Source organism: Arachis ipaensis, chromosome B5 (assembly GCF_059453495.1).
Source record: "Arachis ipaensis isolate K30076 ecotype BB chromosome B5, ASM5945349v1, whole genome shotgun sequence".
In the NCBI taxonomy this organism is placed as follows: domain Eukaryota; kingdom Viridiplantae; phylum Streptophyta; class Magnoliopsida; order Fabales; family Fabaceae; genus Arachis; species Arachis ipaensis.
Window position 1 is genome coordinate 34,890,342 of NC_142440.1, and position 18,023 is coordinate 34,908,364.

At 32.1% G+C, this 18,023-nt stretch overlaps 1 protein-coding gene across 1 annotated transcript; it reads right to left on the minus strand.

Annotated features, from left to right (window-relative positions):
• Positions 1-3,548: 3,548 nt before the first annotated feature.
• Positions 3,549-6,241, minus strand: LOC107643412 (uncharacterized). Its single transcript, XM_088488930.1, has 3 exons — positions 5,717-6,241; positions 4,695-5,131; positions 3,549-4,184 (listed from the first exon to the last, which is right to left on the minus strand). The coding sequence occupies exons 1-3, from the start codon at positions 5,844-5,846 to the stop codon at positions 3,663-3,665; spliced, it is 1,089 nt and encodes a 362-aa protein (XP_088345056.1). The 5' UTR covers positions 5,847-6,241; the 3' UTR covers positions 3,549-3,662.
• Positions 6,242-18,023: the final 11,782 nt, after the last annotated feature.

The following is an 18,023-nucleotide window of genomic DNA, read 5'->3' on the forward strand; positions in this document are numbered from 1 at the left end:
GACAGTGTAAAATGTTTTATACAGTTATGCAATTATATTTGTTCTTTTGGATGACTATTCACGCAGTTAATGAAAATGATGGTTACTTTTCATAATGTGGCATTATGTGATTGGATGCAGGTGTATATGATGCACGGACACTGACACGGACACGGGATACAATACGACACGGGACACGCCTATACGCGAATTTTAAAATCTTACATGACACAGGGACACGCATATATAAAAAATATAAAGTATTTTTTAGATAAATTGTAATGATATTTTGATATTTTATTGATATTAAAATATAAATTAAAATTTTTAATTATTTTTAATGTCTTATTTTAATTATATCAAGTATTTAAAATATTTTTTGTTTCAATAAATAATAATATATACTATATCTAAATTTATTTTAAGAATATATGTTAAAAATAAGACTGGACACGCGAACATGTGATAGTATTTAGGTGTGTCCAGGCATGTCCGGAGAAGAATTTTTTATTTTTTATTAAGACACGGTTGGACACAGCAGACACGCGTGTCAGACGAATGTCGGTGAGTGTCGTGTCTGAAATGTGTCCGATATACGGACACGATAAATCAGCGAAGTGTCCGTGCTTCATAGGTTTTACACTAACAATGTATTTAAATTAAATTCAAATATTAATGTTGATAATATTTTAAAAGCGTGAAACGCTTTACATGAACTTTCCATGGGCGAATTGATTCGACGAAAAAAAAAAGTTCTAAAATTGTCATGAAGCAGCTAAAAAAAATTAAATAAAAAAAAGGAAGAAAAGGAAAGAAGTAGGGCTTGATTACAAGAATGAATTTCATATATTTTAATGGTGATGAAATTAGAAGATGTCAACATCATGAATGAGCTAGGCAGGGTCTAAAAAGTCCTTGCAAATCCAAATTGTTCAATTGAACCACACCAAAACCTTGACTTCTGTAGCAGCAGTTCACTACTAGCCACCTTTTTCAAGCTTCTTTTTTCTTTCAACGTTAGATTTGTTCACAGTTTCTCATGCTCAGAAGAGTTAGTTGCTTGGATAAACTCAATATGATTATTTTCACTCGTGGGGGTGTTAGTGTTAGACTATTGAATTCAATTGGAGTTAATTTCTTAAGGGACAAGTATAAATTAAAGCGACCTTCACGGCCTTCAATGGGTGCTCACTTTTTGTTTATCTGTTAGTTCATCCAAGCTCTACTTTAATTGCAACGGTTTCAAATTTAATTTGTATAAAATATCAATGGGCTGGCAGTAACCTGTTCTATCATGTAATTAAATATCTAAAGAAAAATCATACAAGCTATATCCTTGTAAGTTGACACCAAGGTCGTCTTGTAATTTTTCATGTTAGTTTAAGCAAAAATGCTATATATATACACTTTAAACATTAGTCCCCAAATCATCCACTTTTATTTTTTTTATATAAATACTTATGTATTTTGTATTTTAATAAATATTTTATATAAATCAACAATTTGATAATTGATCTTTTATGTGTACTTAATATAATTGTAGTTTAAGATTTTTAAATAAATAATTTATAACATCAAAACTTTTATAATTAAAAAATTTAAATTCAAATTCTTACTACACTTAGCCATTTTTTGGAATAAAAATAAAATTTTAATACAATTTAAGAGTGTTAAAAGACCGAATGGGTTTAATTAGACCTGTATCTGAACCCGACCCTAAAATGCCATTAGGTCTATCTTGATTCGACCAAAAATCGACTTGAAATAAACCTGATTATTAAACTAAATCGATCCAATGTAAAATTAGTATATATAAATTTGTAAATTTTATATACTAAAATAATAAAACTTTATTTTTAAAAATTAAATTTAATAAATTTTATATCATATTTATACTAAAATCAATTATTTTAAAATAAAAACAATATCGTATAATATAAACAATATTAATTAAAGTATAAAAATATAATATGATATTATTAATTTCATTCTAAAATATATATGTTTTTATTATAAAACAAAACTTTGAGTCGGCCAGGTAGATCGAAGTATAACCCGAATTCAATCCAAAAATAACAACGAACAAAAATAACAAATTCAAATTCGACAAAATATGTCTTGTATCCGAATCAAGTTTCAGATCGTACTAGGTCTTGAACACCTGACACTATTCAAGCTTCGAACAATTTTGTTTGAGTATTAGAGGTTCCACAAACTTATATATCTTAATATTGTTTGTCAACTTCAGATCATTAATGAATTATGATGAAAACAGTTCCATTTAAGTACTAAAGATTTTAAAAACTACAATTAGTATAAAGAAGAATATAGACAGAGAAAACAAAATGAAAAACGTATGTATTTTTCTTCATTTACTATCCTTGACTTTTTTTAAGAGAAATTTTTTTAAAAAAATCATATAAGTTTTGTGTTACTAAAATTGAGACATTTTACTCTGTGTGAATCTTTTCTACTAAATTTGGGTCTTCTTATTATATCCCAAAATCTAATTTTCCCATGCAAGAACTCTTCTAATTCAAATACACAGGCTAAGGAAAAGAAAACTTAGGAGGAAAAATAAATACTCTGTATTCTCGAAATATTATAAATTTTACAAAATGTGGAATGTGAAACACACACATTGATAATTAGATAGTACTGTAGATATTACGTATTATATTTGAACACCTCTCAATTACTAATTAATTGTTCTTCTTTCTTCTTTTGTTTCTCATTAGGTTGATAAACAAATGATGAATACATCATCATGCACCATCATCATCATCATCATCATCATCATCATATAGGAGCTTTACAGGAAGCATACATTGAACTGTAACTGTCCCTGCTTAGGACAGAAGAGTGAAGAGCGATACATAAATCATATTATGATAAATAAAAATATTCTAAATGGAAGAATGAAAACAACTTTGCACTCTAGAGGAATCCAGAGAAATAGGGCAAAACAGAGTTAATTTTCCACATTATTAGAGAGTAATAAAACATTTGGTGACGTTTAACCCCACATGAAATTTTGGTATGCCAACACTAATAATCAAGAGTCATGGCTATCATTTTAAAATTTTAGCAGCTACTTAACTGTACTCAGTCCTATTATCTTCTTTTTTTTGTGTTTGTCCTATTATCTAATTAATCCTATGTATGTTTTTTATTTTTATTTAAATACATTAATTCACTAATTTATTAATTTGTTTTCAATTAATAATTATATATAAAAAATGTTAGAAGATTATTAGAATTTATTATTTTTAGTCATCAAATAATCATTAATATTTAAAAATATAAAATAAAATATATTATTAAATTACTATATTAAAAAAATTAAATTAAAAAAATTGAGTTAATGAGTAAGTAATGACTAAAAATAATAAATTCTAACCGTGCCTAGCATTTCTCATTATACGTTAACCTTTTACCGTCAATAATGATGCCTTTCATGACATTGAAGTTCTTATAAATAACCTAGATTTTGTGTCAATGAATTATATATTAATTTTTTATTTTTCTCCCCTCCTAATCCTTGCGGATAAAGCAATGAATTATTGTAATTTTTATTCCTTAGAAGTAATAGCATAAGTTTTTATTGCTTCTTCCAGTACAGAGTTTTACAACTAGGGAAACATATATAGTGCTACTATATAGTGACTGATTTTATTTAATTTTTAGTAAGGCCAGAAACAAAAGGTTTGGTCTTCTACTGGAAAACCAAAACCACAAGTGTTCTCATTTTGTTCATGGTAGCATGCATCATTATCTTCAACCTTAGGCAAACAAGGAAGAGTCAATAGGTTTTCGCTAAGGTTATCATCGTCATCCTGCGAGAAATCATCCGAATCAGCCGGCTCCTCCTCCATGAACGACGAGAAATGGTGGTGGTGGTGGTGGTGGTTTCCATTATTAGTACAATGTGGACTATCGGCCGAATCGTCGAGGACATCACTTTTTGCTGAATTTGCATCTTCTTGCTTGCATGTCAAAATGATTGGGTGTGGCAATGGCATCTTAGATCCATTTTCATTTGAGGTTGAATTTGAGATCATCAATTCCATCATAATAGGCTCATCCTCCTCCTTGTTGTGGTTTGAATTGATTGTATCAACATCCTGTGGAGATGATTTTTCATCTGAAGAACAATTCTCATCCTCTTTATCTCTAGGAATCAACTTGTTCCTAAGAGCATTCACCTGTTATATATTGTCACACCAAAATTAAACTCTTGCAATTATACATTACAATAAACTCTTCGAATTCCTCTAAAAATAAGAGAATTTCATTTTAGAAAATAAAGTAAAGAAATTTTATCATTAGATTAAAAACAGTTATTATTTATTTATTGAAAAATTAAAATTGGTCAATATTCATGTACAATTATTTTCATATGAAGTTGATAATTGAGAATCATTAAATGAATTGACATGTTTGATTAAATTATTATCTAACAATTTTCAACTATCAACTTCAAATAAAGACACCGAGTTTCCACGGTTATAATTTCTCCGTTTATTTATCCTCTTAAGTGAGATCCTCATTTTTAGTGTGACAAATATTCAACTTTATTAAAGCAATAAAGAACTGAAATAGGTAGCATAGCATAAAGCATAAAAAAGCTAAAAACAGAGGGCATGGTATGTTGCAAGTGTGTCTCCATATGTTTTTCTTTCTTTTCATTCATTCTTTCTTTCACCATTTGTTACCTCTTGTTTTAACTTGTCATTCTGTTGAAGAAGACTTTCATAGTCACCTTTGAGTTTGTCAAAGCTAGCTTTCAGTGCACCATACTCTTTCTCAAGCTGCTTCGTCTTGAACCTTGCCCTTCGGTTTTGGAACCAAATCGCCACTTGCCTTGGCTGCAACCCAAGCTCTTTCGCAAGCTGAACTTTTCTTTCGGGTTCGAGCTTGTTCTCCATCTCGAAGCTTCGTTCCAGGAACTGAACCTGCTCGCTCGTTAGCCTCCGTTTCTTGCTGTTACCACCGTTACTACCCGTTTGTTGGAAGCATGAAGGGTCATAATCGTCATCACACCCGTTATTATTATTGTCTTCTTTTTCTATTAGCCCTTGTTGGAAGAAGCTTCTGTCTCTTATGCTGCTTCCTCTTCCATTCTCAAAATCAACAACCATGTTTTTTGAACCTGAAAAAAGAAACCAAAAATAAACATTTACTTTCTCTTTCACTTTCATTCCCCTGCCAGGAGCAATTCTTAATTTTCCTATTTTACATCATTGTAACAATTCACAGGAAACAAGTCATAATTATATATTACCAACAATTTTATATTATGAATTATGCTAGGGAACTAACTTTTTTATTTTTTATCTTAAATTGTAAATCCTAAGCCATAAATTCTTAACTCTAAATGTTAAAAAAAATTAGTTTAATATTAGCTAACTAAAACTTAGTTTCTTATACTTTCTCTTATATTATCTAACATGGTAATAAATATAAAAATATTACAGAAACCAACTATGATTTCTCGTTTTACAGAAGGATCAGAGTGAAAATGAGATTATTGGGTTGGTCATCTCAATTTTCTAAAAAAAAAGAAAGTCGATTTCCATGGTTTCCAAAAGAAGCTAACATTTTTTTTGGTTCAAATTAAGCTTGTGAAGTTGTGTAATTATGTATGCAGTTATATGTGGTATTTGAAATGAGATGATTTTGAAGAGAGGAAAGTTGGAAAAGAGTATGAAGGAGGAAGGAGTAGTTGACTGTTGACCTTGGAAAGAAGAAGGGTCAGAGGTGTGAAGCCAAAGAGAGTCAAGAACTTGAGATGAAGAGGGAAGTCTACTCTCGTTTTGGAGCAGAAGGGACATGCTGGAACCCCCATAAAGCTTGCCACTCGCCATAGCCAACAAACAAAGAGAGAGAGAGAGAGAGAGAGAGAGAGAGAGAGAGAGAGAGAGAGAGAGAGAGAGAGAGAGAGTATCAAATAATAAGACGCTATATGGCTTAGCTAGCTTTGTGGATCAGAAAACGTAGGGTTTGGAAGTGATGTGTGGTTTTAGAATTTATGGCGGAAGAAGCAGGTGATGAGGATTGCAGTAATGTGGGAGTTGTGGGAATGAGGAGAGATCATTCCCATCACTCTGAATCGGAGTGGTTAAGAAGAGAAGAGAGGGGTTGATGAGAGTTGAGAGTTTGGGCAAGTTTTTGTTGACAGAAATTGAAAGAGAGAGAAAGGAGAGAGATTCTTCTCTGTGGTGGGGAACTTTGATGGGCTTATATGGACGGAGCCTTTGCTATTTGTCTTCCTTCTTAGATGTGTACAGGGGAGGGCGCCTCTACCCATACCCCTAATTTACCATTTTGCCCCCATTTCCATTTATTACCACATCTTTAGTAAGGTGTTAACATTTAGCCTTGGTAGAATTCTTTGAAAAAGTTTGTGGCTAGTAAATAAAACAAATTATGTGTTTATATTTATAATTTTTTAAAAAATAAGAGTGCTTTTGAAAGTATATAAAATAAAATTTTTTAAAGTTAATTTATGTTTATTAAAATTAAAAATTTAATATAGATTTATATATTAATAAATTTTTTAATTTATTATTATATTTATATTTATTATAGTATTTTTAAATTTTAAAAATAATTTTATTAAATATAATTATTATTATTTGTATTTATTAAAGTTATTTTTAATTTGATTTATACGAAAATAGATGCTACAATTTTTAAAAGATTATATTTATTAAGTTATTTTTTAAAAATAAAAGTTTTATCAAACCAAATTTAAATATTTTATTTCAATTAGACCGAACATTTAAATTGATTCCCAAAAAAATTTTAGATCAAACACTTTGGTTTTCAATAATATTTTATTCTCCAAAATTCTTGAGAACTATTCTCATCAAACAAATTAGTCTCTTTATTGTTTTTAATTAATTTTTTAATATAAATGTTAAATAAATAAGTCCCTAATAAATTTTATTATTCAAAAATTAGGTTTTCAAAAAAATATACTCTAAGACAAATTTTCTTTATTCATTCAAAATGACACAAGGATTAATTTGTCTGATAAAAATAATTTTTAAAGATTGTTAGAAAATAAAAAATAGGGTAAAGTATATTTTTTGTCCCTAAAGTTTAGCAAAAATTTTAAAAATACTCCTAAGTTTTATTTTGTTTCAATTTTGTCCAAAAGATTTTCGATTTTCATCAAATATACCCCTGATCGCTAATTTTTCAAAAAATTTAGAACCAATTCAACAACAATTTCATAACAAGAACCTTCAACACAAACAAATCAAGTATAATTTTCATGCATTTTTGTTGGATTATTGGTCTTGAATTTTTTGACATATTAGCGGCCAAGGGCATTTTTTATGCAAATAAAAAATTTTTGGAACAAAATTAAAACAAAATAAAATTTAGGGGTATTTTTAAAATTTTTGCCAAACTTCAAAGATAAAAAATATACTTAACAACAACAACAACAACAACAACAACAAAGAAGAAGTAGTTTGAAAAACTAAAACTTGGTTGAAATGATGATCAAATATTATTGGGTTCATTTATCAATTGTTTGTGTGATGTTTTTGTTTAAGTATGCAGAAACCTGATTTAATCAACTTGGTCCAAGAAGCAAATACTCAAACCCACACATACACATACTTTGGTCCATTATTTTATTAAACATAACCAAACCATGCCTCATCACAAGCCTCTAAACCTTATGAGAGAAAAGAAAGACAGAAGGCCCAAATAAAGATACAAGCCCTATTCGGTGATCAACCAAAACTCACTCTCTGGAAATCTGAACTCCAAATTTAATTGAAGTCCATTTTACTTCCATTGAAAGCCAAACTCTCTCTTCTTTCTCTTCTCCCTTTCTTCCCTATCACATCAAGTCACTGAACCAAGAAAGAAGAAAGAGGAAAGATCCGAAACTAGGGCTCGGCGAAGAACCAAAAGCTTGTTTCCAATTTCAAGCAAGAAGAAGGGCTACAACAAAGGAAGATATCAAAGCATCAGAAGATAAAAAAAAAGTAGTTTTCTTATTCGTGCTTCAACGACAAACCGTGAAGAAATCTGCTGAACATCAAGCACAAATCAAGCAACCATGGATAGGAAGAAGTCAATGGTGCTCTGCCTTGTATCCACGGTCCAAAACCAAACTTAGAGCCAAAGAAAAGATTCACGGTTCAAAGATTCGGCCTTCTCTCTTTCCAGTGACTACATCGCTACAAGTTCTGATGAAGGAGGAAGAAGACAACCCAAGTGTTGAACTTGGTTCAAACCTTGGAGGATTCACTCTTCTATAATAAGGGTGAACAGCCAAGGGTTGAGCAAGCGAGTAGAATAGAGCACTTGGTTTGGTTCTTATAGCTACCTAAGTTGTTTTAAATTTTTCTCCTTCATGGTTACTATTTAGTATTTCTTTTTCTCAATTTAGTCTGTCTGAGTCTCATTGAAAAAGGAAAATATGGTGAGATTTGTAAAAAAAAAAAAACCAATGAGTGAGAAAAGACAATGAGCTAGACTTAGAGAAAAAGTCATAGTTGTCTCAGAAATTATTTGTATGAATTTCTATTTTGTGTCATGATCCTGTGGGGATTCTCTTCCAATTTGTGTTAGCACTTTGCTGTTGAAAGCTAGGTTGAGTCCTAGTCAATTTCAGGTTGGGTTAGAATCTAGACTTGTCCCAAATAGAATTGGGGTATATCCTAGGGAGAATTGGTGAATGTAATACTGTTAAAAGATAGTGAAATTCTATCATAGTTATGATGGAGACTGGATGTAAGCTACATTGCATTGGGTAACCAAGCCAGGATACATCCTGTATGTCACTATCTTCCCTCTTCTTTGTTTTTGGTTCTTTACTATAGGAGATAAAACAAAATATCTCCTTCTGCATTGAGAGACAAAACCAAAATGTCTCCTGTTTTCTTGACAAAAAGCAAGGTTACACGAAAAGAAGAAAATGGTGGCCAAGATTCAACACCTCTTCTCTTAGCCACTGATAACCATCAATTAGTATCAGAGCTTGGTCTCAAAGAGATCAAACTTTGCAGCTTGGAGGAAAGATCCTGATGGCAAGCAACAATGGTTCCAGCATAGTGGCATACACTCTGACAGAAGGGCAATCAAATAACAGACCTCCATTCTTCAATAGAAAGAACTACAACTATTGGAAGAAAAGAATGAAGATCTTTGTTCAATTGGTGGACTACAACATATGGAAGATCATCATGAACGGTCCCCAAGTCCCAACCAAAATAGGAGCAAATGGTATAGTTGTTCCCAAGACAAAAGCCGAATGGAATGATGAAGACAAGAAAAAAATTGAGCTCAACGCTAAAGCTGTCAACATGCTTAACTGCGCTATCAGCTTTGAGGAATACCAAAAAGTATCAAGGTGCAAAACAACAAAAGAAATATGGGATTAGCTCCAAGTCACACACGAAGGCACTATCCAAGTGATGTAGACCAGAATATACATGTTGTGTAAAGAATACGAGATGTTCTCTATGAAGTAAGGAGAATGTATTGATGAAATATTCAAAAGATTCACCATCATCATCAACGGCTTAGATGCTATGGGGATTACTCACCCTAAATCTGTGCTAGTGAGAAAAGTTTTGAGAAGTCTCATAAAAGAGTGGAAAACTAAGACTCTAGTCATAGCCGAGAGTGATGGCATTAGTCAAATGATTTATGATGAGTTAAGAGGAAAATTACTTGCTTTTGAAATTACACACTTAAAAAATGACACAAAGAGAAAAGAAATTGCTCTCAAATCATGTACTGAGTCTTTGGATGATGAATCTAGTGATAATTTATCAGATGACAAGTTTGTTCTTTTTGCTAAGAAATTCAAAAAAATGATGAAGTAGAAAGGTAAAAGCAAGGGGAAGTGGCTCAAGAAAACCAAAGAAGGACTTAAGCAAGATCATCTGTCACAACTGTAAAGAAGTAGGACACTACAAATTTGACTATCCAAAACAAAAGAAAGAAGATAAGACCTGAAAAGAAAAGAAGAAGGGGCTTAGTAGATTCTTGAGAAGATTTTGAAAATGACTCAGATGATTATGAGGATTCAAAAAATAACTCTCAAGCCTGTCTCACGGTCGACCACAATGAAACTGATGAGGTAATTTTCATTGAACCTTCTAATGAAGACCTTCATCTCATGATTGATCACCTCACAAAAAAAATTGAGAAGTTTTCTTAATCAATTCCATGATCTTGAATTAGCAAATGACATCCTAAAAGCTAAAAATGATTTTCTCAAAGAAAAACTAAGAGAAGTTGAAACCACTATTGATCTTATTGAAGAAAATAAGCAGCTTAAGGATGAAATTAAAGACTGTGAGAAACAGCATTCAGTGATTGTATATTTAAACTGTTTTAAAGAAAATGATAGGTTGCACAAAGAGGTTGAAAGTTTAAAACAAGATCTAGCTAAGTTTGCTCAAAGTTCTGAAAATTTAAATAAAATTTTAGCTAGTCAAAGACCTTTTTATTAAAAGGCTGGTTTGGGTTTTTATGAAAAATCTGAAACTATTTTTAACAGTTCAATATTTGAAAATGTGACCTCCACTTCTAATGACATAAAACTTCAAGACCCAAATCTTCTCAAAAATACCAACCTAAAAGATTTTGTCGTTTATGCAATCGGGATGGACATTTTCCTATTCAATGCTTTATAACTGAAAAAATGATTGGCGACAAAGTCTGCAAAATAGTTTGCAACTATAATAGTCTTGGCCAAAGGAGATGGTTTAACATTAAAGGATCCAAAAAGATTTGGATACCTAAGGTCACTTAAGAACTTCTTGCAGTTTTGCCTAGCATCCAAAAGGAAGGACAACATGTAGTTCTTAGACAGCGGATGCTCTAGGCATATGACCGAAAAGTCTACATTCTTCATCAAGCTAGACAAGTATGATGGAGGCTTTGTAACTTTCTGGAATAATGGTAAAAGAAAAATTGTGGCCATAGGTAAAGTAGGTAAAAACTTCTCTTCCTTCATTAATGATGTTTTTCTTGTTGACAGATTGAAACACAATTTACTAAGCAATAGTCAATTATGCGACCTAGGATACTTGGTTATATATAGGAAATTGGATTGATTAGTTATTTGTGAAAAATCAGGTGAAATTTTGTTTGAAGTAAAAATGTGCAATAATGTATATGAACTTACTCTAGAGGAACTAAAAGAACAAAATGTGACATGTTTCACTTCCATGGAATCTGAAAAATGGCTTTGACATAAGAAATTAGGACATGCAAGCATGTACCAAATTTCTAAACTTGTAAAGAAAAACTTTATTAGAGGCATTCCTAACATAAAGTTTGACAAAGACATCACTTGTGATGCTTGTCAATTGGGCAAACAAACCAAATCTTCTTTTAAGCCCAAAGATGAAATCTCTACCAAAAGGCCATTGGAAATACTACACATTGATCTTTTTGGTTTCACTAGAACTCAATGTTTGGGAGAAAAATATTATGGTTTAGTAGTGGTTGATGATTTTTCTAGATTCGGATGAGTTCTTTTCTTAGCTCACTAAAATGATGCATTCAACTATTTCTCTTCTCTTTGCAAAAAGATTCAAAATGAAAAAGATTTAAAAATTGCTTGCATAAGAAGTGATCATGAAAAAGAATTTGTAAATCAAGATTTTGAAAACTTTTGCGATGAATTTGGAATTTCTCATAATTTTTCATAAAACTCCTCAACAAAACGGGGTTGTTGAAAGGAGAAATAGAAGTCTCCAAGAAATTACTAGGGCAATGTTTTGTGAAAATGAAGTTCCAAAATTTCTTTTGGTAGAGGCTGTAAACACAGCTTGCTACATTTTAAATAGATCCATCATTAGAAAAGGGTTAAAGAAAACTCCTTATGAGCTATGGAAAAGAACACCTTCAAATCTCAAGTACTTTCATATATTTGGTTGCAAATGTTTTGTGTTAAATAATAAATAATCTTGAAAATTTTGATCCAAATCTTATGATGGTATGTTTGTAGAATACTCAACCACTAGTAAAGCATGTAGAATTTATCTAAAAAAAAAATATAGAACCATAAAGGAATCCCTACATGTTTCTTTTTGTGATACTAACTTCATTCTAAGTTCTGTTATAGAAGATGATGCAAGAACTAAAGTTGAGGTGAACCCACAAGAGAATCAAGAAAAAGACAAATCAGTCCCCTCTGTGAAAAATCCCAATTCTGACCCTACTATTCAAGATATAGGAGACAATTCGATTTTATCTCCTAAAGAAGCAGGAGCTTTTGAAACTGTAAATATTGCAGAACCAAATCAATGCCAAACTGAAACCTCATCTCAAGGGCCTAGAGAATGGAAGTTCTTAAAAAACTATCCTCATGAATTCATCATTGGAGATCCGTCCCATGGAGTCACAACTAGATCCTCAAGCAAAAAGAAAGCCAAAATCAACAACTTTACTTTTTTATCCCATTTGGAGCTCCAAAATGTTAAGAAAGCCCTTGAAGATCCTTCTTGGGTTAAAGCTATGGAAGAAGAGTTAGGCCAATTTAAAAAGAATGAGGTTTAGACTCTTGTACCTTACCCGAATGGCAAAAAGGTAACCAGCACCAAATGGATATTTAGAAACAAATTGAGTGAGAATGGTAGTGTGGTTCGAAATAAGGCTAGATTAGTGGCCCAAGGGTATGATCAAGAATAGGGCATTGACTTTGATGAGTCATTTGCTCCGGTAGCAAGAATGGAAGCAATTAGACTATTGCTTGCCTATGCTGCCCAAAATGGTTTTAAACTCTTTCAAATGGATGTCAAATGTGCGTTTTTGAACGTCTTTATTGATAGAAAAGTCTACATAGCTCAACCCACGGTTTTGAAAACAATGAGTTTCCAAATCATATTTTTAAACTTTCTAAGGCTCTTTATGGCTTTAGACAAGCTCCTAGAGCTTGGTATGAAAGGCTTAACTCCTTCTTGTTACAAAATAATTTTCAAAGGGGTACTAGGATACTATTCTATTCATTAAAGAGTCTAATGATCGTTTCTTGCTTGTTCAAGTCTATGTAGATGACATTGTGTTTGGATCGGCTAACAATATCTTGTGTGAATATTTTGGAAAACTAATGACTAGTGAGTTTGATATGAGTTTAATGGAAGAACTTACATTCTTCCTTGGACTCCAAATCAAACAAACTCCTAGTGGAATATATATACACCAAGGTAAATATGCCAAAGAGTTGGTGAAGAAATTGGGTTTAGAAAACTCCAAACCAATGAGTACTCTTATGCATCCAAATACTAAACTTGACAAGGATGAAATTGGAAAATATGTTGATGAAACTTGGTATAGAGGAATGATCAGATCACTCATGTATCTAACCTCCTGTAAATCGGACATTGTTCAAAGTGTGGGTGTGTGTTCTAGATTTCAATCTCACCCAAAAGAATCACATCTTTCGGCTGTCAAAAGAATCATTTGATACATCAAAGGCACATCTGACCTCGGTTTGTGATATCCTAAAACTGGTGAATTCTGTATTGTTAGGTATTGTGAAGCAGATTTTGTAGGTGATCGTATGGATAGGAGAAATTTAAAATTTAAATTTTTCTTGAAACTCATTCTCTTCAAATAAATTCAAGTTTTTAAGAGAAGCTTTCATTGTGCATTAAAGACGGTTTCAATCAAGAAACCTCTCTCTTCTCCACTACTCCACTACGACTTTCTCTCTCCCCTCTATTTATTCTTACCTTTTCATTATGAGAAAGAAAGTTGCTACTAGAAGAGGCACCAGTACCTACATTCCTCCTCGCAACGCTCCTCATTCAAAACCACAGTCACACACTCACATACACATTTATTTTCACTCTTCTTCTTCTCAGTCACCTCAACCGACAGAATCTATGGCAAGAAAGGTCATCCATCCTAGGGCTTCCTCAGCACAAAAGGGGGCTGAGTTGTCTTGGGCAAAGGGAGGAAAAGAAAAAGGTCCCTTGAATGAAGAAATCCTCTGCCATCTCTTCCTCCACCTTCAACCCCTCATCCCTCAAGACGTTCTGTTCCATCTAGCCATCCCTCAAAAGGCTCCAGACGTCTTATTCTCCAACCTATCAGAGAACCTTCGAACTTGGACTCTCTTGATTACAAAAATCCACTTTGGTAAACCTTCTCACTCTCACTATAATCCTCTACGTTTTATATGCTATATGGATTATGAATTTCAGAAACAAGTAATATCAAAACACTCTCTTTGTTCTACTTTTGTTGTTGACCTTGATGCGCTAGCTAAAAAAGGAACCGATTTCAAAGCTAATTTTCATCTTTTGAAATGGGAAAGTATTTTCAATATCCGAAAGCCAGTATATCTGAAATTGGTCAGAGAGTTTTATGCTAACATGTTCTCTTATGAGGGAGAAATTCACTCTTATGTCAAGGGAAATCAACTTGTTTTGAATAAGGACACCATCGATGATTCCCTCAGATATGAAGACATTGGAGTAAGAGCATATGTTTCTGGAAAATGGGATGACCATCTCGGTATCTCTCATAAAGATGCCGTCGCTAGCATTTTTGAAAATTTTTCACTTATGGATGGTATGATTCCCACTCATAAGGATCTAGGTCCTGTTAGAGGCCAACTTCATCGAATTGTCACTCATATTATTATGCCCCAAAGTGGATCATACCAGAGAGTTACCCTATGTGATATTTTAGTGCTCTATGCTATTCTGAATTCTGCTCCAATTTCATTTGCTTACCTTATAATCCGTCATATGGTTGACTGTGTTAGAAGTGATAAAAATATTTCTCTTTCATATGGAATGTTTCTGACATGCATTTTTGAACATTTTTCAATTGATATGAGTAATAAGTCTGTAGAAAACAAAGTATCCTCACTAAAAAGTGGCAGTGCAACAAAACAAAGTAAAGGCAAGGGTCATAAGGTCACTAAAGCTCTAGTTATGGATGAAAGTGAAGATGAAAGCCTTCCCCCACCTTCGGTTGCCGGGACTTCTGACTTTCACGAGTACTTGATTACTGGGGTAGTCAAAGATGTACTTCAAGAGTTTGTGAATATGACCAAAATGATGGTTCATTCAAGCAAACAAGGAAGCTTGCAATTCAAACTGAAAAATCATTGCTGAAATCCCAATATAGAATTGAGGTACTTTTAAAGCACCTTAATTCAATGGATGAAGATCAAGTACTGTCTGAGAAAGAAAAAGACATCTTGGGCACTGAAGAAGAAGATTCCGATGCTTAGCTTTTGTCTCCCACTATTGCTGCCATTTTAGAAGTCTTAGTTGATTATTTTAATTGTAATGAACACTCTGTTTTGATTTTTAGCTTGCTAAACACTACTCTGATGACTTTTTTTGTAATAGCTTGTTTAAGTAATATGTTTGCTTAGATTATTCTGTTTGCTTGCTACATTAGATTGACTGAAAATTTCTTTCCAGGTTCCCTCCTTGACGACAAAAGGGGAAGAAAAAAAATGAACTGAAAAATGGCTGCCTCTGTTCTGTCTCTGTTTTGATATTTGATTCTTGAAAATGTTAGCTATGATCTATGATTGATTTATAAGGCTGATTAATAATTTTTTGGTAAAAAGCCTTGTCATAATAGGTTCACCAAGACACATAAATTATGTGCAAATTTTGGGGATATTTGGAATTTCTTCCAGGTTGGTAAAGTGCATACATTCAGCGGGAGCTTGGTGATCAAAGGATAGGAAGAGCTTCATAAATCATCGAACGAAGTTTCTTATTCATACCTTCCATTTCTTTCAATTCATTTTTCATAATGTTGTCATCAAGGGGGAGATTGTTGAGTTTGAAAAACTAAAACTTGATTGAAATAATGACCAAACATTATTAGGTTTATTTATCGATTGTTTGTGTATGTTTTTGTTTAAGTTTGCAGAAACCTGATTTAATCATCTTGGCCCAAGAGGCAAATACTCAAGCCCACACATACACATACCTTGGTCTATTATTTTATTAAACATAAACAAACCATGCCTCGTCACAAGCCTCTGAACCTTATGAGAGAAAAGAAAGATAGAAGGCCCAAATAAAGATCCAAGCCCTATTTGGTGATCAACCAAAACTCACTCTCCTGAAATCGGAACACCAAATTTAATTGAATTTTATTTTACTTTCACCGAAATCCAAACTTTCTCTTCTTTCTCTTCTCCCTTTCTTCCCTATCAGATCAAGTCACTGAACCAAGAAAGAAAAAAGAGAAAAGATCCAAAGCTAGGGCTCGACGAAGAACCAAAAGCTTGTTTCTAATTTCAAGCAAAAAGAAGGGCTACAACAAAGGAAGATATCAAAGCATTAGAAGATCACAAAATGGTGGTTTCCTTATTTGCGCTTCAATAACAAATCGTAAAAAAATCTGCTGAGCTTCAAGCACAAATCAAGCAACCATAGAAAGGAAGAAGTCAATGGTGCTCTGCCTTGTATCCATGGTCCAAAACCAAACTTGGAGCTAAAGAAAAGATTCACGGTCAAGATCAAAGGAATTTGAAGAAAAAGGATGAAAGAGAAAGGCATGTTGTATGTCAAAGATTCGGCCTTCTCTATCTCCACTGACCACGTCACTGCAAGTTCTGATGAAGGAGGAAGAAGACAACCCAAGTGTTGAACATGGTTCAAACCTTGGAGGCTTCACTCTTCTATAATAAAGGTGAACAGCCAAGGGTTGAGCAAGAGAGTGGAATACAGTACTTAGTTCGGTTCTTATAGCTACCTAAGCTATTCTAAGTTCCTCTCCTTCATGGTTACTATTTAGTATTTCTTTCTTTCAGTTTAGTCTGTCTAAGTCTCATTGAAAAAGGCAAACGTGGTGAGGTTTGTAAGAAAAAAATCAATGAGTAGAAAAGGCCAGTGAGCTAGACTTGGAGAAAAAGCCACAGTTATCTCATAAATTCTTTGTATGAATTTCTATTTTGTGTCATGATCCTGTGGGGATTCCATTCTAGGTTGGGTTAGCACTTTGCTGTTGAAATCTAAGTTGAGTCCTAGTCAAGTTCAGGTTGGGTTAGAATCTAGACTTGTTCCAGATAGGATTGGGGTATATCTTAGGAAAAATTGGTGAATGTAATTCTATTAAAAGATAGTGAAATTCTGTCACAGTTTTGATGGAGACTGGACGTAGGCTACATTACACTGGGTAGCCGAACCAGGATACATCTGTGTGTCACTCTCTTTCCTCTTCTCTGTTTTTGGTTCTTTACTATAGGAGACAAAACAAAATATCTTCTTCTGCATTGAGAGACAAAACCAAAACGTCTCATGTTTTCTTGACAAAAAGCAAGGTTACACGAAAAGAACAAAAGGATGGCCAAGATTCAACTCCCCTTTCTCTTAGCCATTGATAACCATTATTATTATTAATAATAATAATAATAATAATAATAATATCGTTACTATTATTATTCACTGAAATTACAATATAAATATATAACTCCCAAGTTTTTTAAAATTAGATAATAAGTTAATTATGATTTATTATTTTATGTAAAAAAATTATTTTTTAAAAATAATTAAATTAAATTTTATGATATTTTTGGTTTAAAATTTATAAAAAATTTTAAATAATTTTTATTATAATAAGATATTTTAAAAAAATATATAAAAGAATTATTATTATTATTATTATTATTATTATTATACTTGGTTCCATTCCATAAACCGAAACCATTAAGGGGAACAAAGTTAAAAAAAAAAAGATTGAAGATTGAAAATGTGTAATACATATATACATACGGATGACACATGCTCCCTTTATATATATAACCAAAAGAAAGCATTGAAACGTGGCTTATGTGCTTTTATATATATATATATATATATATAATTGTTACACATGTCATTTTTATTTATTAATCAATGACATCTAACTTTCTATTTATTAATTACCATTACTATGCTTAGTTATATATATATATATATATATATATATATATAATTGTTACACATGTCATTTTTATTTATTAATCAATGACATCTATCTTTCTATTTATTAATTACCATTACTATGCTTAGTTTATTTGGTTTCTTTTATCA

Coding starts and splice junctions, on each gene's coding strand:
- LOC107643412 (XM_088488930.1), bottom strand. CDS start 5,846: ATGGCGAGTGGCAAGCTTTATGGGGGTTCCAGCATGTCCCTTCTGCTC. Junction 5,132..5,716: donor TGACCCTTCTTCTTTCCAAG/GTCAACAGTCAA, acceptor TTCTTTTTTCAG/GTTCAAAAAACATGGTTGTT. Junction 4,185..4,694: donor ATGACAAGTTAAAACAAGAG/GTAACAAATGGT, acceptor AATATATAACAG/GTGAATGCTCTTAGGAACAA.